Consider the following 24,122-nt stretch of genomic DNA (forward strand, 5'->3'; position numbering starts at 1 on the left):
CTTTGCTGGTCTGGTCGTAATGAGTCTTCATTCTCACCTGGGCTTTCAATAGATTATCATGAGCAAAGCGGTGGACTCTCTCTAGAATGTGTTGAAGGTTTTGAAGAAACTGGGGCACATTCTGATGCTCACTGAAGGTGGCATCTCTGAGAGAGTCTTTGAAAGCCTTAAGGGGAGTACGGCACTTACGGCCGTAGAGCATCTCATAAGGAGATACTCCTAGGGACTCATTGGGGAGACTTCTGAAAATACACATTATTAGGTCAATCTGCTTATCCCAATCCTTTGAGGTTTCACTACAAAACTTTTTCAAGAGTGCTTTGATGGTCTGATGACTACGTTCAAGAGAACCCTGTGAAGCAGGATGATAGGGGCTGGACAATACCTGTTTGATGTTGAACTCCTCCAGTGTCCTTTTGAAGAGATCACTGGTGAAGTTGGTGCCACAGTCACTTTGAATCTCCCTGGGAAATCCGTATTGAGTGAAGATCTTCAGTAGATGTTTGATAACCGTAGCAGCCGTGATGTTCTTCACTGGAACTGCTATGGGAAATCTGGTGGTAGGACACAGGATGGTTAGGATGTAGGCGTTACCTGAACTGGTCCGAGGTAAAGGACCAACACAGTCTATTATGAGTCTGTGGAAAGGTTCCGCAGGCACCTGTATGGGAATCAGTGGTGCTCTGGGAATGGAGACGTTCGGTTTGCCTGCCATCTGACATGTATGACACTGTTTTACGTACTGTTTGACGTTATTTACCATACCTGGCCAGTAGTAGTCTTGGCGAATCCCATGGTAAGTCTTGTTGAAGCCGTAGTGGGAGAATGCTCCATGGGCCAGGTGTAGAATAGTGGGCCGCAGGCTGGTGGGAATCACAAGTTGTTCGGTGTTGGCCCAATCGTCCTCCTCCTTCAGTTTACTGGGTCTATATCTGCGGTAGAGCAAGTCGTTCTCTAGGAAGAACCCAGGAATACTGTCGGGTTGAGTCTCAGCCTGGAAAAACAATGGTGTTAAAGTAAGATCTTCCCTCTGCAACTTACGGAACTCCAACTTGGTCAGATGCGGGGGTAGTTTCTGAGGGTCTTGAGGGACAGCGGTAGCAGTAGAGTCAGCTGGCTGTGGACGTGCGGCTTGTGCACGGGTGGTCACGAGAACCGGAGGAGAAACTTCACTCTCTTGAACCTCTGCTGGAACATACTCAAGAATAGGGTTACTTGGCACAGAGTTACACACCTGGGGTTTGTCCATGACGATCAGGTTGGTCGGTTGCAGGTCTTCTGCCAAGTCGTTGCCTAGGAGAAGTTGCACTCCAGGCATGGGAAAAGGCTTTTCCCTGACGGCGACTTGGACTTCCCCGTTCACGTAGGGACAATCCAGGTGGACTCTGGCGAGAGGGTATGGAGTAGTAGCAGTGAGGTCAGTGATGAAGACTGTTTCCCCGGTGTAGACTATGTTGGGCACAGCCGACTTCAAGATGATTGATTGTAGAGCCGCTGTGTCCCTCAAGATCTTCAATTTGAAACGTCCCTCCGGATTTGAACCGTTGGCAGAGACAGTTCCAGTATACAGGTGGTTACTGAAAAGAGAAAGATCATTAACATCAACACCAACATTCATCACAGGCTTACCGGACTTAGGAGGAGTTGGTTTGGGTCGTTGTTGGTCAGTGGTTCCCTTGTATTGAGACTTACCACACTTGTCTATGGTATGTCCATAGAGTCTACAATACTTGCAGTACAGTTGTGAACCAGCTTGATCGGGGCTCACCTTCTCGTAACTGTACCACGACTTCTTACTGGAGGATGGTTCAGGTGTCAGCCGGTGGATGAGGCTGTAAGTGTCAGCCGACTTAGCACACTTCAGGTAGTCGGTTTCTTCTTTATCTGCTAAGTAGAGGCGGACAGGAGGTGGCACACGTCTCAAGAATTCTTCAACAAGCATCAGGTTGACGAGTTCTGCAAAAGTAGAGACATGTGCTGCTTCCAGCCATTTCATGAAATACCTCCGTTTCGTGTTAGCAAACTCGAGGAAGGTAGTGGTACTTGCCTTCAGGTGGTCACGGAATTTCCTTCTATAACTTTCAGTAGAGAGGAGGTAGGCGTCCAACACTGCTTGTTTCAGAGTGTAGTAGTCATTCTCAGACGCCAAAGTACTGAGTGTGACTGCAGCTCTACCTGTAAGATGGACTCTGAGAAGTGTGGCCCATTGGTTGACAGGCCAACTGAGTTGATTAGCAAGGGTTTCAAAGGTGGTGAAAAAAACATCAACTTCTGCTTCTACAAAGGATGGCATTAACTTACTTGCATGTGATATATTAAAACTGACGGGAAGATTGGCAGTAGCTTGTTGGCGTTGAGTGAAGTGGGAAGTTTCCAAGGCGATTTCACGTTGACGACACTCTAGAGCCAGAGTTGCTTGTTGCTTGTCATGTTCACGTTGCATTTCCAACTCGCGTTGTTTGGTTTCAAGCTGTACGCGTTCCCGCTCCTGGAGTGCTTCAAGCTGTACTCGTTCACGTTCACGGAGTAATGCGACCTCGCGTTCTTGTTCTTCCCTCCGTATGGCAGCTGTTCGTTCTTCAATCTTTGCCAGTTCTAGTTTGAGTTTCAGCGTTGCCAAGTCAGGTTTATCTGCAATATAGTAAGTTTCATGAGTTTCAGAGTCTATCTTACCTTGCTCTAAATAGTAATCCAGCAACAGGTTGTGTAGGTCATTTTTGTTGGCTTGGTAGGGAACTTCTAGTTGATACTCATGTGCAAGAGTTTGTAATTCAGTCCTCTTGGCACGACTTAAAGTCCCTATTTCACCTGCTGGATTTGCACGGAAAGTTTGGAGACGAAACATGGTGAAATTAGCAAATAAAGGTACACGAATGTTCAATAATGAAATGTCAGAAACAGGACAACGTGGCAACTGGTACCTATCCTGTGTGATCTTTAACAATTAACGTTAAGTGAAAGATATTAAATGATTAAATTAAATCAAGGGCGCAGGAAATCTTGTACCCGGTACTCATGTAAGAGAATAAGGGCAAGAAAATCCTACTAACAAATGAAACAAAGTTTCGAAAACAAATGAAACAGTTAAATGCTTCAAAAGTAAAATTGGTAGTCCAAGGATGTAGGCATACCTTGCCAAGTCTCTATAGGACATAAAGCAAGTTTTTCCTACTGAATTTAATATGATACTTACAGAATTAGCGAACTTTTGTGCTCTGAAAAAATAAGCTAATTCCCTACCGTTGTATGTATCATCATCTCTGACTGACGTGTAGGGGTGCGAGGTGTCAACTGGTGACGAGAACTGCTGCTGAGGTCCCAATTCAGCAACTAAAGTTCGAGCTAGAGGAACTATGGCCCTCTTTGTCCTCCTACAGTCAGATTGCAGAAGATTGGGTACTCTTGACCCGGGGCAGACCACAGTACCAGGGTACCAATATGATGATCTGTCAGAATGAGAAATATTCAAGGGACATAGATGGTAAATACGAGTAATAACAAGGAGGGAGAGATGACCAATTAAGAGTATGACTGAGGCCTACAGTCACCACGTAATCCAAAGTTGTCTCACCTTCACTATATGTTACTCTCGTAATGCACAATACACCGCACCTTATAAAAAATGAAATTGAATGAAAAATAGTAAAGCTACGTTAACAAAGTTAAATACGCTTACCATAAATTACCACTTGGCACCAGTACCTGAGTGAAGCTCCTAGGACAGGCCCCCATATAACTTGTGACGGTAACGCGTTGGTGTTCGGCTGTTTAAGGCTAGGGGTATGGCCTCGTCACATAGTTATAAAAAAAAATAGAAAAACTGGAACTTCGTCTGTGGTAAGGTAAGGAGAAGACACACAAAACACAAGTAAAACTTTAACAATGAAATTTTAATTACGTTAAATAAATCAAAACATGAAAATAATGCACAAACAAATATGTATAATAAAATCAATGAATCAAAATAATAAGAATACTTAAATGACACAATGAAAGTTACGTTAAGGCAAAATAATAAGAAGTGCAACACAAAAGTTAAGTGGGAGGTGCTGGAATATTGGCTTAAAGCCACCACCTCTCTCAGTACACTCTAGAGTCTAGCTGGGAGGAGTGCTGGCTACGAAAGCACGGAACATTCTGAGGACTGATGTTGGGGCGACCCCAGACATCAGGTAGTATTGGGGGCGAGTGCAGGTGCAGCCAGACCGGCGACCAATCAGCGGAGCCGTAGCGATCAACGGGTAGTTTGGTGGTTGGAGTTCGAACAGGTGGCTGGTTGCATACGTTTCTGCTCACCCTGGCAAGCCTTGCTGGTGCTGGTGTTGTTGTCGTTGTTGGACATTTCTTCCATAGTCTTTTTATATAATTGTGAAGACGTAATTTTGGAGGGAAGAGCAGGCTCAATCTCTTGAAGGAGATTATCGTCACAACCCCAATATGGATGTTTCCTGGTACAAAGGATCTGAGTGTAGATGAAAAGCTTCTTTTTGAGCAAGACATTCAGTTGCTCACATTTTCTCCCAATTGCCTCAACTTGGGCTTTAATGGGGCTCTTCATCATTTGTTAAACTTAGTATACCATTTTTTTCACCTGGAAAATATTAGAGGGACTGATTCCAAATCTGCACACAGAAATAATATCACATGAGACAAGAAGGCATGGTAGGATGTGTTAAATAGCCCCATTAAAAAGTAGAGCTGGAATAGGTACATAGAACTCTATCAACATCAAAGAGGCTAAACTTTTCAACATTCTCCTGCTACACATAAGGGGCATAACTGGCCAGCCTCTCGTGGTGTTCAGAGAGAGAACTTGATAAACATCTCGAAAGGCTACTTGGTCAATCAGGTTGTGATTCATGCATGAGCCTACGAGCAGAGGTGTCCAACAGCCTGGTTGACCAGACCACCAACACGAGGCCTGGTCAGAGACCGGGCCTCAGGTATGTTAATCCTTGGAATCGCCACAAAGTAACAAAGTAAGGTATGCTCCATTGTAACCCATCTGTTCTTTTAATGTGATATTAGATTGTCTGTATTTTAGGTTTTGGGTGAAAACATTGGAATAAAGCAAAAACATTTCTCCTGGTGTGGTCTACTGGCTTGCTCAACCCTAGTTCACTGTGGAGGTGGCTTGTAATCAAACCCTGAAATGAGTGTGTTAGGATTTCAAAAAAGATTTTAAGATTAAAATTACAATTGTCATTGTAAAGGGACATGTATATACAAATATATGAGGATATGTTTAATACTGGGATGTTCAACTACTGAAAACTAAAACATAATCTGCACTTAAATATATACAGTACTGTTAACATAAATTTAACATAGACGTTTTCATCTCTCCGTAGGTTGATGGGGAACGCGTGGTAAGTGGCAGCTATGACCATTTAGTCAAGGTGTGGGCACTGGCTTCAGGCGAGTGTCTCCGAACTCTCACTGGGCATCAAGCTCCTGTGCTTACTGTTGCCTTTGATGACAATAAAATCATATCTGGTGCAGCTGATAAAACCATTAAGGTAAGAATTCTCTTCTATCAATACAAAGTAAATATCAATGGTGACAATTCTTCACATTTTGTAAACTTTTATAATTTTTCACTCATTGGATTGGGTTGAAAAATGCTCTATAGTATTGTGCCTATGCTGGTGTTAATAAGAATACAATTTGAGAACTCGGCATAAATATTGGAGGTCCACAACTCGTCAATCTCCTGCCAACAAGTGTAAGAAATTTTGCTGGACGAGTTGTGGAAGCTTTTAAGCCTTAAACTGTTCCTATAGCTCTCGGGGTGATAATGGTCAGTGCACATATCACCTGTAATTACCTAAGTGTAGTTATGAGACGAGAGCTATGCTCGTGGTGTCCTGTTTTCCCGCTACTCTTGTCACATGTTTTGAAACTACTGATGGTTTTGGCACTATCTTCTCATGTTCCAGCTGTCTGCTACTCTATTTGCTAAGGAGAAATTTCTAATATCCTTTTAACACTTTTGTTTCTTTATTAGAATTTATGACCTCTTGTTCTTAAAGTTGCTTGTTTCAAGAATGTCTCTGATAGTTTTTAAATTCATTATTAATTTGTATGTAGTGTTCATATCACATATTTGTCTTCCATCTTCTAGCTTTGGCATATTTAACACCTCTAGCTTTGTTTTCAGTTTTGGAAACCTTTGGAAGATTTAATGATCCCCTTAATAATAAAGTAAGTAAGTAATTATCAAAAGAAGGCACCAAACCGGGAAGGCTATGTAGCACCATCAAATACGCAAAATAATCAGAGGGCGCTAAATATCACCAAGGATGCCAATACGAGAACAAAAACGCATAAGGCGAACGATATCAAAAGTATCCGAGTCACCAAGAATTCTATCGAGGGACAGGTGACCGCGAGGGGCGGTCGGAAAGCAAGACACACGCTCGTCCTGGAAGTCAGGACATTCAAGAAGGACATGCACGACCGTAAGAGGGACAATGCAACTAGGACAATAAGGAGCAGGGCGGCGCTCCATCAAGTGACCATGGGTTAAGCGAGTATGGCCAATACGCAACCTCGCCAGAGCTGTTTCCCACCGCCGGTTACGGTGGAAGGAGGACGGCCACGAGGAAACACAACATTTAAGAGTACGTAGCTTGTTACCAGTAACAGACAACCAAGAAGCCTGCCAACGGGTAAGGACTGAGGAATGGATAACTGGGTAAAAGTCGGAATACGGAATGCCTTTACGAGAGATGGGACAAGAGCGGACAGCTTCCTTAGCGGCAGCATCCGCATGCTCATTTAAAGACACACCAATATGGCTGGGAACCCAACAAAACTCAACCGACTTAAATTTACTGTGAACGAGAAACAGCCAATGCTGGATCTCGACAACTACTGGATGAACCGGATTAAAGGACCCGAGAGCCATGAGGGCACTACGAGAGTCAACAACAACCACAAAGGAAGACTGACAACGAGAAAGCAGGAGACGAAGAGCATAGAGAATAGCATAAAGTTCTGCTGTAAAGATGCTAGTCTCCGGAGGCAAGCGACACATATAAGTGCGATCAGGAAAAACAACAGAGTAGCCAACACCGTCCGCTGACTTAGACCCATCGGTGAAGACAGAAACGGAGCGGGAGTGAGAAGAAAAGTGCTCGAGGAAAAGGCGTTTTAGAACCGTAGGAGGGGTAAAAGCTTTAGTGATACGGGTCAAGGAAGTACAAAACCGCGGAAGAGGGACCCTCCACGGGGGCAAAGAAGGAACAACACGAGGAGAAACATCAGAAATACGAACGGAGAGAGAATCCCGTAGGCGAGATAACCGGACAGAAAGAGGGAGGTGGTGAAGAGGAACAGGAACCGCAGGAGGGGTAAAAGTTAAAGCACGACAGAGGCGAGAGGAAGGATGTTGCAAGGACCGCGCAAGATAGCGAAGACAGTAGCGATCACGGCGGTCCTGGAGAGACAGGAAGCCAGTGTCAACATACAAGCTAAGGATGGTAGTCGAACGAAAGGCACCAGAACTGAGGCGCAACCCAGTATGGTGCAAAGCATCAAGACGGCGAAGAGTAGAAGGATCCCCTTAATAATAAAAAGTCCTAAAGATTCCATGCAGATGTATTCAACACTAGAGACCTCTGGCAACAATTTGCCTTATTGGAAAAGTTTTGAAAGCCTTGGTTCCCTTCCTGGGAATTAATTAAAAGATAGACACCATGTCAAGTGCCTCACCATCTATTTACTAACACTCATGCTACAAACCATTGGTGACATGCAAAATTTTAAGGACTTTAGCAAGGAGATATCTATTAGAAATACTTGAAAATTAATTCTCAGAATTTCAAGTTTTCAACATTTCTTCACCTCACCAGGGCCAAACTAAATTGATCAGAATGTTTATATTTTTCCCAAAAAAAAGAAATGTTTTATAATATATCAAGGAAAAGGGTATATATATTTTGTTATGGGCACCAGGAAATTGACCAAATTTAGGGTGCTCAATTTGAGAGTTAAGAGGGAACTCAACTTTATGTAGTTACTTGATCAACCTGGCTGTGATGGCTATTTGGGGCTTCAGGCTACAAACACTAAAGGTTCATGCAATCACTAGCCAGTAGAAGAATTTAAAAAATCATCTACTGCTAAAATCCTACCTAGTCCAGCTCGACTTTTTTTGCTGGTAGACAACTTTTCTTACCTATTTTCTCATTGAACCCCTATGGAGCCCAATAGCTGAGTGGGCAGCGCTTTGGATTCGTAGTCTTGAGGTTCCGGGTTCAATCCCTGGGGGAGGTGGAAACAAATGGGCAGAGTTTCTTTCACCCTGATGCACCTATTCACCTAGCAGTAAATAGGTACCTGGGAGTTAGACAGCTGCTACAGGCTGCTTCCTGGGAACGTGTAACAAAAAGAAAGCCTGGTCGAGGACCGGGCTGTTGGGATGCTAAGCCCCAAAATCATTTCGAAATAACCTGCCCTTAATTTTCTCTGTGCATTACGGCTTTGTAAGGATATAGAACACCACCAAGACAAGACAACACTCTTTGTTGATGATTTGCCTGTAAGAATTTATATACAGTAGTCCTTGCAAGCAAAATGTCATCTACAAAGGTGGTCTGGTGACTTCTTAGTGTTTGTCTACATCTTTTCAACACTTGGTGCTCTTTTCAACCACTATGCAAGAATGTTCAAAAAGTTTTCTGTAACAATAATGCCTAGAATATATCCTGCCTGATTGTACATATGTACTGTCTGTAGTACAGGGAAAACTTTAGGCAATATCTGAGTTTTTAATTGAACTGAATTTTAGAAAGTCAGAGAGACTTGAGAGTGTTAATCTCCTAATGTTTAAATCAATCATCCACAGGTTTGGCAGCTAGATTCAGGCCTGTGCCAAAAGACACTCGTGGGCCATGAAGATGCAGTTACCACTTTAACCTATGACAACACTACCATTATTTCTGGGTCACTTGACTGCACTATCCGCCTATGGTGCCTCTCGTCTGGCCAATGTCTGGGTGTCCTTGACTGGATGTCTAGTGAAGGTCATACAGGTCTGGAATGCCCATTATACACGTTACTTAATAATAGTATTTTTGTTTTTCTTTTCAAGTCCTTTACTAACATAAAGGACTTGAACTTTCAGGTTAGTTAAAGGACTTTTCAAGACCTTATGAGTAGCAGATAAAATTTGCAATTACAACAAAAAATTTTACAATTGCATTATTTTTCCTATAGTATTTGTTTTAACACTACCTTAGCTTCCATCACAAATTCAGGCTAATTAGCGTTTTCATTGAGAAATGAGAACGGCGAGCTGTGGTTTTTGTTTCTACGATACATTCTATCTAATCGTCTGTTATCCTGAATAATTCCAAAAGCCATTGATGAATGTATATCTGTGTGGCATTATTCAGTCTATTTTTATGCAAAGAGCCAATTTTAAAATGAGGTTTGTAGTACCATAAAACCAAAACTATAACATTAAGGAATGTTTGTGAATCTGTAAACTGATTGTTTTGATATTTATAAAATTAGGTGTGTATGTGCCACCATATTGTGTATTGTTGAAGTAATTCCAGTCACCTAAAGAGTAATTCATTGTGTTTAGAATTATCAGATTGTGAAAATTTTTTATAAAATTTTTAAATATTTGTCTGCAGCATTTGACTTACAGTTTAACATACTAATTTTTTTATTTCTTAGGTGTAATACGGTGCCTAGCTGCCGACTCAAGGCGAATTGTGAGTGCTTCCGATGATAAAACAATTAAGGTAAGAATTGTAAAAAAAAAAAAAATTAATTCCTGAGCAGTTTTGCTCAAGACACAATTGCTTTAGACATGCATTGCGATAGATTACTGGTTTATAAGTACTGTAGTAAATAAAGTTCATTATATGTAACAATTAGTTAATTCGGTTTTCAAGATATTGTAATATGATAAATTTTAACATTGCATTGGTAACTTCATATATACTGTAGTATGATTTTATAATATATATAATGTATAAGTATCTGTTGCTGACATACAATTTAGACCTTGAATGATATAGATGTAGGAGAGTGGATATTGAGTAAAAACCATGAGAGATTGCTTGTCACTATGCAAAAGAAAATTGAGCTTTCATTGCATCTTGTATACAAACATTTAGCATCTCGTTAATAAATTTCAGGTCTGGGACCGGGAATCTCGTCGGCGGTTAGTGACTCTGAGAAACCACACTGATGGTGTCACGTGCCTCGCATTCAATGATCACGTGATAGTAAGCGGGTCTTACGATAAGACTGTCAAACTTTGGGATTTCAGTGTGTGTTAGTTTTACCCGAATGTGCTGCAGGTAAATAGTAGCAAGATGAGCATACGTGATTGTGAAAGTATTTATATAATTTAGGATGATTTATTGTTACTTACTTCTCTTGAAATTTTTGACTGGAATGCTTGTTCAGCTTTGAGCTTATTTGTGTGAATGCATTTAATTGTTGCGTGGTTGTGTTAATTTTTGTTATGGAGGAATGTACTCTTAAATTAATCTTATTAGTCGTTAATTATTTTATACTCGTAATATTACTAATGAAACTATGATATTCTCATCCAATATAAAAATAGTACAAGCTCAGTTTTCACTACATACAATATGGTTACAGTGTAAAATATTAGGCGAGCCATTGTCAAAGTCATCAAATAGTAGTTTATTTTTTTTTATTTTTTTTATGATGTGCTTTATTATTTCTAAATATACATGTTGCAAGGTGAAACGGAAATTTGCACAGATCAAATTGTAGATGATTTGCAAAACAATGTGGTGAAGGCATGTTGTTATCAGCAAGTTGTGTACCTCAAGTCCCACCTTTGGCTAAGGTTGACTTGATTGTTTGTCTTTAACTTGCTGCATATTTACAGCTAGCTATACATAATATTGTAATTTCATACATTTAATTCTTTAATATATAACTTACTCTGTGAAGAGTATAAATGTAAATTATCCTTGTTGATTCCAGTGTAAGTTTACTCAGGTTTCTATTTATTTTCATTTTCATTTGTATCCAAATATCATTGCAATACTCTAGATTCTCATCCCATGCAATGTGGAGAGGAATAGTTGATGGAATGTTATCTTTACTATGAATAAATATGGTTGCTTTAGGTATAGGGAGTCACAGACATAGCTGTTGTGATATTACCACAAAAGAATAGCAGCATTAACGTATATATCAGAGATGTTATTTCCTCTCTGATAGTAGTGTAGCAGCTGTAAGAGAAGTCATGCTAGTCACTGAATGAGTTGTGGTATGGGAGTGCAGGAAAGGTTCCAGTGACCTTTGACTGTAGAGCTGAGGCATGTTGTTATGCCTCCTCTGTCCCAAAATAATTAACTGGAAAAAAACCTGGGAGGACTGAGCCTGTGGGTACTTTTCCCTAAATTTGGGTATAGAGTTCCTCGGATATTTGTCTCATTCTCGAGTCGGGTATGAATAAGCATACTTATTACTCCAGCAACATGATTCATTGCATGGTCAGCATGTGCATTGCCAATGCTCATATCTTTTGGTAAAAGATGTGTTTTAATGCTTCATGTGGCTTACCTATTTCACTGGGCAAGTAAGTTTTCATGTGATTATCTTACTCGTCTATACAAATATTAAATATCTATAATATAAATTTGAACAATAGCTACGTTATTATTCTCTTTATTATACATAACTACAAGCTACAATGCCTATGTATTAAACTTTTTTTAGAAGGTTGAGCACTCTTAGCAAACAAAATTCCTCAATTGCTTGGAGACCTAAGCAGTCTCTTTTGCATCTAAAATATAGACATTTTGGTGAAAAACATATTTATCATTCATTACTAAACCATATTGAAATATTTTATTGAATAAAGCTAGAGGATTTAAGTGTGTATATATAGAAGTATAGTATACAAAAATGAAGCGTGCATATGAATGGGCTAAAGCGGTATAGGATCTGTGCAGAGATTATGATGTGTTACTTCCCATCATTAACTGCTCACTGCCTGTTGTTATTATTTCTAGACATATGCTTATAGAAGAAAGAATATTGGTATTCACTTAAAAACACCGCTGAACTTTTCAAGTTATTCACATAGTAGTGTATTGGATATGTTATGGTACAACTTTACCATAACTTAGAGCATGATGTGGGTCACAGCCATGGAGAGTGAAAGTTTCATCATATATGATGGTCTTCAATTATTATTATTATTATTAAATGTTGTATTCATCTTTGGATAATTTATGTAGTAAAGCAACAGATGAATTTCTGCATGTCCAACAAAATACTGTATATGTGTATTCTCCACGGCACTTTTTACAAAACTTTTGTTTTCTGTGTTTAGTTTGATTTATTATATACAAAATACATAATGGTAATAAAGCATTTGTATTTTCATAAAGATTAGAAATGTTAATGAGAAATTTATTATTATTATTATTATTATTATTATTATTGAGAAGCTTACTACAATACCCTAGTGTTTGAATGAAGGTGAAGAAAAGACCAATACTTGTGTAAGTATATTATTAAACTGAATTTTTCGATGACTCTGCATCCTTTATCAAGGTGGTGTAAACAGTGTATTGAACCAAACTTTTAAGTGCCTGTGTTTATATATCCGGCAGAGTGCCTCAAATGGGTCCATCGTTAGAGATCATTATGATTATGCTCTCCAGGGACTCTAATGTATGCCAAAACCTCTGAGGAATGATCAAATGTCGTGGATTCTGGGAACTGTGGGCCAGGTACCACTGAGACATTATTCCCATTATTATTATTATTATTATGAGACATCATAATCATAATGATCTCTAATGATGGACCCCATTTGAGGCACTCTGCCAGACATATAAACACAAGCACTTGGAAGGTTGTATGAAAAGTGTATTGAATCAAGGATGTAGGTTCATCTGAAAATTCAGTTTAATAATACTGTACACACAATTATTGAGCTTTTCTTCACCTTTCATCATTATCATTATAAAATGCAAAGAAAGTTTTCAATACAGTAGTAAAAATATTACTGACTTAAGAACGAGGATCGTGAGCCTTAACCCTTACAGGGCACAAATGATACATATGCACTGTATATGATTTTGGCCTAACTGACTGGAGGGTGCATAACATGCATGTGTGTTTTGGAGTATTGTGTAAGATTTAAAAGTCCTGTGGCTACGCAGGGTTCACGTTGGCTTTCTCCGAGCGACAGTAAATAGATGCCATTTAAAAAAAAAAAAGTGTGGGCACCATTCCTGGGTGTGAAGGCCGAGTGTAGTACCGAGTGAGCAACCAATACTGGTGCATGCAGTATGAGCTAACAGCACTGCTGTTCACCTTGTGACCACAGCATTGCTTAAAAATTAAAAAATACAAAAAATATATATGTACAGTAACTGCTATTATTTAGGGTTGACTGTATTATTAAAGACCCCTGACTGATAAAGACAGTACACTGTTCAGATATCAGTGAACACAATGTTGTTCATGATGTTCACAGTGCTAGTCAGGCAGCCACAGCACTCTACCTGGTCCATCTAAGCATCTTGAAATGACTTCTCACATTCCTTTACAAAATAAGCTTGAAGAAAATTATTCATTTACAGGATTTAGTGACCAGAATTCTGATAATAGCAGCTTTGTGCCAAGAATTAGCGATGTGCGTAGTATGTTGGGAGGAGGATTCTTGCTGAGTGAAGTAGTGTTGTCAGCTGACTGGTGTGAGGTGGGCTATGCTGTCTGGGCACACCATACCAGCTTAGTGGTTTGTTACGGTGAACAAAAATGTAGATGTTATATATAACGTGTATAATGGCAAAAACTGTTTGATTAACTTAAGAATGTAATACTGGTACCTGTCACTAGATATGAGCACCATATTTTTGAGTATAGCAATGTTCTATACATTTATCTACATGTATGGAGTCCTCAAATTACAGACTATTGAATAATATTGCTGGAAAAACTAGATATAAAACCATTCAAAGACATTGAAATAAATATGTAAAAATGTATTTGCCACACTTGGCTAAATATGTAAAAATGTACTTGCCACACTCAGCTGCCAGGTGATAGGCTGACTTGGATTGTGTTTGAGTTTATATACTCTCAGCATCCAATCTTAGTGGTTAGTTATGGTGCACAGAAATGTAGATAAGTTATATATGTGTTTATATAGTGTAATAACAGCAAAAATACTATGTTTTATTTTTCAAAGTATATAATATGTAACTGATATTAGTGACATGAATATATCTGTGTGTACCAATATTCTATTCCTACTATAATGCAAATATTATTGATAGCCCAATACAACATTGCACTTGAGAAATCTATGGTAAAAACATTCAAAAGACAAAGAAAATATTAAATATTCAATGTGTGCTGTTGGAATTTAGTGCAAAATGTGTGTAACTAAGCTGAACTCTGATAACCTGTTGTAAGATTACTACATATGCCAGAAACTTTGTAACGATGCATGAAAGTATAGATAGTTATATATATAAATAACATACAGTATATGCAGTGGTTCCTGCAACAGCGCTGGAACCATGCGTATTGGCCTTTGCCTTTCCATTGGATAATTTCAGCAACGTGGGAAGGGGGGGGGGGGGAACCCTGCTGCATGGGTAACAGCTTCTCCTTCATATCAACCTGCCCTGGAGAGGACACTCCAGCCTCGACAACCTGACCGCAACTCCATAGTCTCCAGAGACTGCAGGATGCCTACTACTACTACTGCTATATGCAGTGTAGTTACAGCAAAAACATTGTTGTACTGTTCTATAAATATAATAATTGTATCACTATTTTTTTTTTTTTTTTTTTTTTTTGAGATATATACAATTGTTACATTCTTGTACAGCCACTAATACGCGTAGCGTTTCGGGCAGGTCCCTGGAATACGATCCCCACTGCGAAGAATCGTTGTTACAACCAAGTACACATTTTTACTGTTGAGTTAAACAGAGGCTACAGTTAAGGATTTGCACCCAGGAAATCCTCCCCGGCCAGGATACGAACCCGTGACAAAGCGCGCGCGGAACGCCAGGCGAGTCATATTACTCATCATATGCTCTTATGAGCAATATGCTAATCATATTTTTTATTATAGCAATGGTCCTCACATTTTATACAAGTTTATCACATTATACACTGTTGAATAATATTACTGCAAAAAAACAATTGGAGACATTGAAATAATACAGTAATAAATATCTTTGTGACAACTGCCGCCACTGGGCTTGGCTGGAGCAGACCAGCCTGGCCTAGTATCGTGCCAGTGTTTGTATCTTGCCACAATTCCTCGTCCTATCACACCCAAAATCTCTCTCATGCAAAAAAAAAAAAAAAATTCCGTGATATGTATTTTAATAATATTAGAAGAAAATGTTTTAATTTTTTTTTTTGGTGCACAATGCTACTGTTGGCTATTAAATAACTGCTCCCCCCCCCCCCCAGGGGTTAATTGCCACCGAAGCAACCATGTGGCACTCCCAGGATCTTGTATGGCTGCTTGTAGGCATCCTTTGTAATGGTAATGAAAAGTACATTGTGTGAATGAATAACATTATTGTTTAATTAGTTGTATAATTCTAATTGTCCAAACTTTTAAGGCTCCATTATTAAAATGTTACTAACATTTAATTGTAGTGAAAATTACTATGGGGAAGAAAACATTATAGTGCAGACAATGAGTTGCAATAACGTGGCTGACGACGTGAGGACTAAACCGCATACCAGGAGACGAGATGACGACTTTTGTAACAGTCGTCTCATCGTCTGGTGTGCGGTTTAGTTTTCAAACATTATAGTCCTCAATATGCAGGCGATGAGTCACAATAACGTGGCTAAAGTATGTTGACCAGACCACACACTAGAATGTGAAGGGACAACGACGTTTCGGTCCGTCCTGGACCATTCTCAAATCGACTTGAGAATGGTCCAGGACGGACTGAAACGTCGTCGTCCCTTCACATTCTAATGTGTGGTCTGGTCATCATAGTCCTCAAGACTGTATTGGTGGGCAGTGGATCACTGTTATAATTGGAAATAACAGTGTGACAATTCTTGAATTCAATAAATTTTGCCTCGGTGAATATCAAAGGAGTTCCAGTACAATACATCAAGTGCTATTTGAAGGTTTAAAAATAAGTGTTCCACTTGCTTATATTGTTAGCACAGTACATCATTTGTTTTTAATGGTTTATACAAGTGTGATCATTTCATTCTATTGTATACATGACTTGTAGAGGCAGATTGTGTGTTAAATCCTAGCTGGCAGGTTTTTAACTGATGATATGCCTCACTGTGGTATACTGTATTTACTTAATTTGTATTATCAAGTGTGTACATAATTTTCCCCTATACACTGAATTGTGTACATAATTTTTCCCTACAATATTTTGTGCACTTAATTTGTCCTCTACACTATCGATATAATTTTCTCTACACACTATTGTGTACAGTATTTAATTTTGCCATTTTGTCATCATTTCTTCCCTACCCTGTTATCTATGCACATACTGTATTGGTATTGTGCGCTGGATACCATACTCAAAATATTGTATTGGTTTTGGAGTCCTTATAAATTGAGACAATATTAGCTGTATTCATACTTTTCATTCTAAATACTCTATTGCACCTTCTACTTTGATACATTCCTGTTTAATAGTATATTGTTACTCAGTAAAAAGAGAAAGTGTTCATATAATGGGGTGCTTGCTGGTGAGTACTGCTTGTAAAATATATTTCACCCACCAAAAAGGTTGTGATGCCTTTACTACAATTTAGTCAAATTTAAATCTTTCATATTAATACTATGTAATTCTCACAAGTATGGAGACCTATTTAATTCATATTTTTCTGCATAGAGCAATTTTTTTTAGTGTATGTTAAATATTATTATGAAAGATAAAACTTTATACTTCATTAACTGCCTAAATTCCTTTAAAATATGGTATGTTATGAGATATATTCATGCAAGATGTGCATGCAAACTGCATTGTCAAATATTTTCAGTTTCTCTTGAAGTACAAAATGTGTCCCTTTATGATTTAAAGTAAAGTACTTCTTAAGTCATAAATCAGTATATTTTGGTCCCCAAATAAACGTAGTAAGGCCAAGCTGTAAGTGTGATCTGTTCGTGTTTAGCATTACAGTATATAGCCCTTATGGCTTATGGCTAAGCTCTTATGGCTTATGGCTAAGCCCTTATGGCTTAGCACATTTTGATAATTACTAGCTTCCCTCTTTCACACTCCTCAGTCTGTTAATTACAATTAACTAATGTAATAATTTTAAGTTCATTTATGTATAAAGTATTGCCTTTTCCACCTGAAATTTGAATTAAGGTAGAGGGAATGTTTGCATACTCGTAATGGTTATTCAGTTAAATTATTATGTAAATAATGAATAATAAGTTTCATATTCTGAAATAGGTTACATGTGCAACCATGCAAGTCTATATGTTGAAGAAATTTATTATCATGAGTTAAGAGCACATGCAAAAAAGAAATTGCAGTAAAATTGGAATAATGTGAAAAAAGTAGAAACATAACAAAGGATAGTCTTTAAAGTTTTGTTTAATGCTCGGGTTGTCATGTACAGTATTAAGTTAACATTACTATAATGTACTAATGATACATGTTAATGTGATTTCTTTGTGCATGAAAAACTCTGATTCAAAATCAGAGATTGTTGCCATTATAAATTAGTGAATTCATTCCTTGAGCCGACTGCAATGTGATCCTTGGTACCTATGCACTTGGTTTACAGGGATCAGTGATGCAAAATAAAATAAAAAAAATTCTTGGGTACAAATTTTCACGTGTTAGCATTTTGATTGAACATGAAGGATTAACACCCAGTCTTGCCCTCTTATGATGAAGTACACTAAAGAAAAGCTGGTGGAAGTGACTAATCTGCTTTGGATATGAAAATGAAAACATACTTTATTTATATGGCATTAGCTTAAGTGTAAGTATTTATTAAACTGGAATTTTTTTCTTTCTTGTGGATAAAATGTGCTAAATTGGTAAAGTTAGTTTAGCAGTTTCATGTCTGTATTTTAAATTATTCTTAATGCAAAACGGAATACAAATAATGAACCGATAAATGCAATGGCAACTAATTGTGTAGGTAAATTTGTATGTATATTATAAATACAGTAATATATATACACCAATTATTAAAATTGGTGTATACTGGCAGCAAGTTTTCATTTAGACATGTTTCATTAAATATGACTGCATATTCCATGTTGATTATTTTCTTGTTTAGGGCTTCTATCCCTCTGACTAGTGCTCTTGAATTTTGGTTTAATTGGAAGAGGATTTTTCTAAATGTCATCTTTTGTTCTAGGTTGACTAAAAGAAAAATTAACTGTAGAATGTATTACACTTACTAAAAATTTACACACCATTTTGAAGCTACAAGGTTCATTCTCAAGTGATGGGACAGGAGTGATTGATTGATTGATGGATGTAGATTAAGCCACCAAAAGAGGTGTCACAGGCATGAATAGCCCGTAAATGGGACAGGACAGAGCATATCAGATTTATACCACTGGGAGGTCAGGTACATTCAATTAGATGAGAGGTAAAAAGGTAAGATGCCTAAGTCAATAACCTATACATACAAATAGGTGAGGAGTAATGAGTAAAGGTTAGAACCATGGATCAATAACCTATGCTGTACATACAAAGATTAGTCAGGTGTAGTGGGCGTGGCATTGTCATTGCCATCTTCACGTTCTGGTCTTGTTTTCACTCATGGTGGGTAGAGTGAATAGTTTTGTTATTTGAGTATTTATGGTGGGTTGTTCAACTTTTATGTGAAGGGCTTCAAGAATTTGTAATCATACAAAAACACAAGATGTAAGATGATTACAAATCCCTCAGTTAACTTTTAGAAAGGTAATGTTCCAACTCCTGTTTCAAGAAGAGCCCAAGAAATACACAAACTTGTGCCAAAAGTATTTACTGATCCTTTTGGTCATTTTCAGTAACATGCACACAGGTTTTAGCGCTTTCCTTTTATAGTTACTTTAACACAACGTAACACACAGATAAAATTGATAGGGAAGAATTCCTGAAGCCTGGAACTTCAAGAAGAGGTCATATATTTAAACTATCTAAACAAAGCTGCCAAAGAAATATAAGAAAATTCACTTTTGCAAACAGAATGGTAGACAGTTGGAACAAGTTAGGCGAGAAGGTGGTAGGGGCCAAAACTGTCAGTAGTTTCAAAGCATTATATGACAGTTCTGGGGAGATAGGACACCACGAGCGTAGCTCTCATCCTGTAGCTACACTTAGGTAATTACACACACACATACACACCCGGAAATTGTGGAAGTTGCTTCTATCCATAACTTTTAAAGCCAAATTCGACAAAGAATTCAAATGTCAGAACCAGTAGGTGGTGCATAAAGAGCAAGACCTCACTCCACCATAGATATTGATAGGCAAGTTTACACACAAACATAACCCTGCCCCCTCCCCACCAATAGTGTATAGAATATGCATACATTTATGTATATTTAAGGAGTTGAGGAAATGTCAGTGAGTGCATATGTATACAGTATATATATTTTTATATTTTTTTAGCCTGCTTAATCATTCCTTTTGATTTTTTCCGTTTTCTTAAACTTGTGTTCATGCAATATACTGTATATTATTATTCAGAGTACTGTATAAGATATTAACAATATAATTTAATATCTATATCCAGTGTAAAATATATACAGTAATTACCTTAGGATAAGGTTATAAACAAATTAGATGTAATGTATTTGTATGATTATATTTATTTTTTATACACTTAAGAGAATGGAGCAGAAGTCTTGGTAGGAGGCTAAGAACTCTTCCTCCTGCAGCTCATTTCAAGCATCTTCATACATGGGCCCAATTTACTGGTTGGTGAATAGGGCAAACAGTGAAAAATTAGTTCCCAATCATCCCTCTCTGCTCAGGGTTTGAATCTGGGTCATTCACAATTGTGTGGCAAGCAGGTGATGGCACTGTCCACTACACCACTGGGAGCTGTGCATATGAGCAACCAATTTTAAGGTGGTTTGATAACATAGTAGACCCTAATTTATATACTGTAGTTCATAATTATATGTTTTGCATCTTGCCATGCATGGTTGTATAGTGCCTCGGTAATTTCATTACTCGTTTTCGGACATTTCTTCAAGCTACAGTACAACAAAACCTAAAGGTTTGGACACCAGCAACAAAGGGACAAAGGGACACAAAAGACATGTTACAATATGGTAATTTAGCTTGAAGTTTTTTCATCACCATCTCTAAAATGTTCTGTGCAATTAAAATATGTAAATAAATAACTGATGTGCATGTGGGATTCCTGTATTATAAAATCAAATTGATTATTAGTTAATATTCAGATGTGTATTTAAACATCACATTGGCTATACCAGAAGTGTGTCCTCTGGGTTATAGGTGAAGATAGAGCTCAATTATCAAAATGTCTATGCAACCAAGTTTTGAATAAGTAGTGATTGTAGAAAATACTGGAAAGGTAGACTTATGGTAGACATATTTACCAAATTAATTGATCATTCATATGCTCTTGCATTTTTATTGGCATAATGGATACTCTGCTAATCCAGGCAATATTGGCATAGCTAGTAGGACTAGTAGATACTCTGCTAGTCCTAGCAATATTGCAGAGGCTCTGGCTTAATATGAATATTTGGATGGTTGTGCAACTTTGGAAACTGAAAATGGTATAGAATTCAAATATCACTTGACTTATTAGGTCATCATTATCTTTTTACATCTTCTGAACAAGCCAAATATTCCAAATATTGTATATTAATTGCCTCACGTGATGTAACTTTCTAGTGAATAAGCACTTGCACTCCAGTTATGTATTGTTGACTGTAGAACACTGAGCAAAAATGTTAAAGTAGCTGTAATTTTATTGGTGCATTAACAAGATACAGTACAATGAACAAGGCCATTAAGCTGAATGACTAGGCTGAGGACAAAATAAGTATCGTGAGAAATTTTGAACGGTCCTGTATATCTTTAGAACTGTTCTGTTATTTACAGCTTTTGTACTGTGTGTGATTTGCTTTAATTCATGTACAGTTAAAGTGTTCAATCTACAGTAGTTGTATATAAGGTAGTGCTTTTTTTTTAAATAGGTAGAGTGAAGTGACCATTATGGATCCAGTTATCAAGATAACATTTTACATTGTTATACAGTAACCTACTCAAACAGTTCTTAACTATGAATCTTGGTACAGTAGTTGCATTATAATATATAGTTAGGAAATATGAAAATATATCTTAAAAGAAAAAAAGATTTGAGTAAGATAATCGTTGTACTGTATAACAAAATTCTGGTTAAGAAGGTTTTTTATTATAAACATCTAATGCAGTTAAAAATTGTGTTCACCGTTTGTAATAAATGTGTTGTCGTAGAAATATTAACACACATTTCCAGATGCTACTGCTGCAGTTAGATGCTTTGTGATTTTTGGTGAATTCTCATGGGCCTTACAAAATGTATCTATGCAACACAAATTAAAAAGGTGATAAATGACCGGAAGTATATGACCTCATACATGTTACATGTGCAAATGTTTCCTGCAGAAGCAAGTTACTGTTGTGTGTTTTGTGAACTCTGAACACGGCTCGAATGTTAATCTTGTTTTTTGGTGAGAGGTGCCTGGACTTGATTGAGGTGTATTATGATCCGTCATTACAGTGTGCAGACATGTTTTCCTGACACCGTACCTTAGTTGTCTCAAGTCTGAGTACAGCGTGTAAATACATGTTCAATGTATTGTGAAATATACTAGCCAGAGGCCCATGATTGCTTATTCTTGACAGATGTCCATGTTAATGCTTATTCTAGTAACTTTGAGCTATTAATTATTTTGTAGTTGGTGCTTGATGAGGAGATGTGTTATGTAGTAACAAGTTGAGTAACCTGGAATACTCTTTCACAACTTTTTCTGTTCTTTGATGTCATGTCTCTATGTATGAGACATACAGACAGTATATTTTACAGGACAGCACTATTGTAGTTGGTTGGGATGAATTGTGTGTGTGCAGTAATATATTTATATGAAGTAGAACCTTAGCATTTAGATTCTTACAATGTTTAATATAAAGGATACAGTAAATAAGAAGCCTTCTTTGACTTTTCCAACTGATCAAAATGGTCCAGAATTGATTTCCAGTAAAATTGTAAATGAAATCTATAATGTTGCAAGATATATATTTAACAAAACATGAAATTCCACAGATTTAATAAGGGCAACATGGAATAATTATGTTAATACAGGTATTCATGTTTCCCAGTACGTGTGTGTAAAACTAAATTACTTGTAACAAGAGATTCTACTGCAATATAGAACCAAGCTTTAATTTTCATAAAACTTCCCATCATTATTGAAAACGTTTGCTTTGATTACTATATTACTTTTTTAGTATAAATATAACTTATTTATAGAAGTGTATGCAAAACATTTTGGAACCCATAAAAGCAAAGTTAATTTAGCCAGATGCTTCGGTTTTTATTTTGAAATATACAAGTAAAATTAGATTCTTGGAATGTTTTATTTATCCTTTTATTTTATTTCTATAATATACCTAATAGCCAGAATGCACCACTTAGTCTAGTGTGCAAGGCCTGATTTGCCTAACAGGCAGTTTGATTTTGGTTCTTTTTTAAATAATTCAAATAAACAAATTTAAAAGGAAATATTATTTAGAACATGAATTACTGACCGAGTTATGTTAAGATAGGCTTGGTTAGGTAGGCAAGTAAGTTAGGTTTGATCAAATTTGTTAGCTTTAACTTGAACAAAAAAATCATATACTGTATAATATAGTAGAAAGCTATATCATTTCATAAGGCATATTTGTTAGAAAATGTATAATTTTAGGAAACCTGCTTGTTAAGCAATTTGGCCTATTAGGTACAACATTTTATTTATATTGTACCTAATAACCAGAACCACAACTACTTGACCTAGTATGCAAGATCCAATATACCTGACAGGCTGAATGATTTTCATTACTGTATTTTCAAATATTTCTTTCCAGATTGGTTCTTTTCTAACAATAATTATTAAATTAGGAACATGAATTACTGACTTTGTTATGTTAGGATTGATACAATTTATATGTTTTGTCACAAATAACAAAATTGCAATCATATACTGTATAATACAATGAAAATTATCATTACATAAGAAATACATTTAGAAACTTAAATATTTCACGAAAATTCAGCTTGTTAGGAAACGGGCCATTAGGTATGACTATATATATTATATATATAATTTCTCATGTAAATTAGTATAATAATATATTAGCATATTGTGGATATATAGGTTAGGTTAGGTACTTAGGTTCTGTTTGCGATTATTTGTATTTGTAGTACGTAGGTGAAGCATTTACAGCGTTGTGGTTCGAACAAAATTCGTCAGTGAAGCACTTGTTCCGAAAGTGTTCGAACGTCTACATTTGTGAATCGTGTGTAAACCGCTTTTCATTCGTGAACAGGGGGTTTGGCGGGTGCATGGAATCACTTTTGGATGTTTGTTTGGAGGACGGGCTGTTACACGCGACTCACAACTGATGACGTTCGAACACTTCCGGAACAAGTGCTTCACTGACTAATCTTGTTCGAACCACCGCTGCAAATGCTTCACCCACGTACTACAAATACAAATAATCGGCAACAGAATTTAAACACCTAACCTAACCTATGCCTATATATGCACAATATGCTAGTATATTATAATATTAATTTATATTTGAGCAAATTGTCATTTTGCATGAACTTGTTAAAATTTATGAATGTGTGTGGGGTTGACCGAGTCGAGGACGGGTTGGGCTGTGTTATAGATGCAGCAGTCAGTACCTGCTGGACGACAGTATTGTGGCTGCCTGCGGCGTCCAAAAACTGTTCCCCCTCTTACCATTTTGTCTGTGCATATTGTTTGCAACTTGCTCCTATGGCATCAGGAAATCTGTTAAGGGCTTCAACAAGCCGTGGAGCCAAGAGAAAACACGTTGTGATGACTTTCGAACAAAATCTTCACCATTACAAAGGATGTTGAAACCGGAATTCCTAGA

The 24,122-nt window shown here is 37.4% G+C and overlaps 1 protein-coding gene across 4 annotated transcripts in view; it reads left to right on the plus strand.

The window, feature by feature from the left end:
• LOC123747434 (F-box/WD repeat-containing protein 7) overlaps window positions 1-22,581 on the plus strand; it is a 34,844-nt gene extending 12,263 nt beyond the window's left edge. For all 4 annotated transcript variants that reach the window (XM_045729660.2, XM_045729661.2, XM_069320008.1 and 1 more), the window contains exons 10-13: window positions 5,352-5,519; window positions 8,852-9,038; window positions 9,691-9,758; window positions 10,158-22,581. In XM_045729660.2, coding sequence (XP_045585616.1) covers window positions 5,352-5,519; window positions 8,852-9,038; window positions 9,691-9,758; window positions 10,158-10,301 — 567 coding nt within the window. In that variant the 3' untranslated portion in view covers window positions 10,302-22,581. The remainder of the gene's footprint in view (window positions 1-5,351; window positions 5,520-8,851; window positions 9,039-9,690; window positions 9,759-10,157) is intronic.
• Window positions 22,582-24,122: the final 1,541 nt, after the last annotated feature.

Source organism: Procambarus clarkii, chromosome 94 (assembly GCF_040958095.1).
Source record: "Procambarus clarkii isolate CNS0578487 chromosome 94, FALCON_Pclarkii_2.0, whole genome shotgun sequence".
In the NCBI taxonomy this organism is placed as follows: domain Eukaryota; kingdom Metazoa; phylum Arthropoda; class Malacostraca; order Decapoda; family Cambaridae; genus Procambarus; species Procambarus clarkii.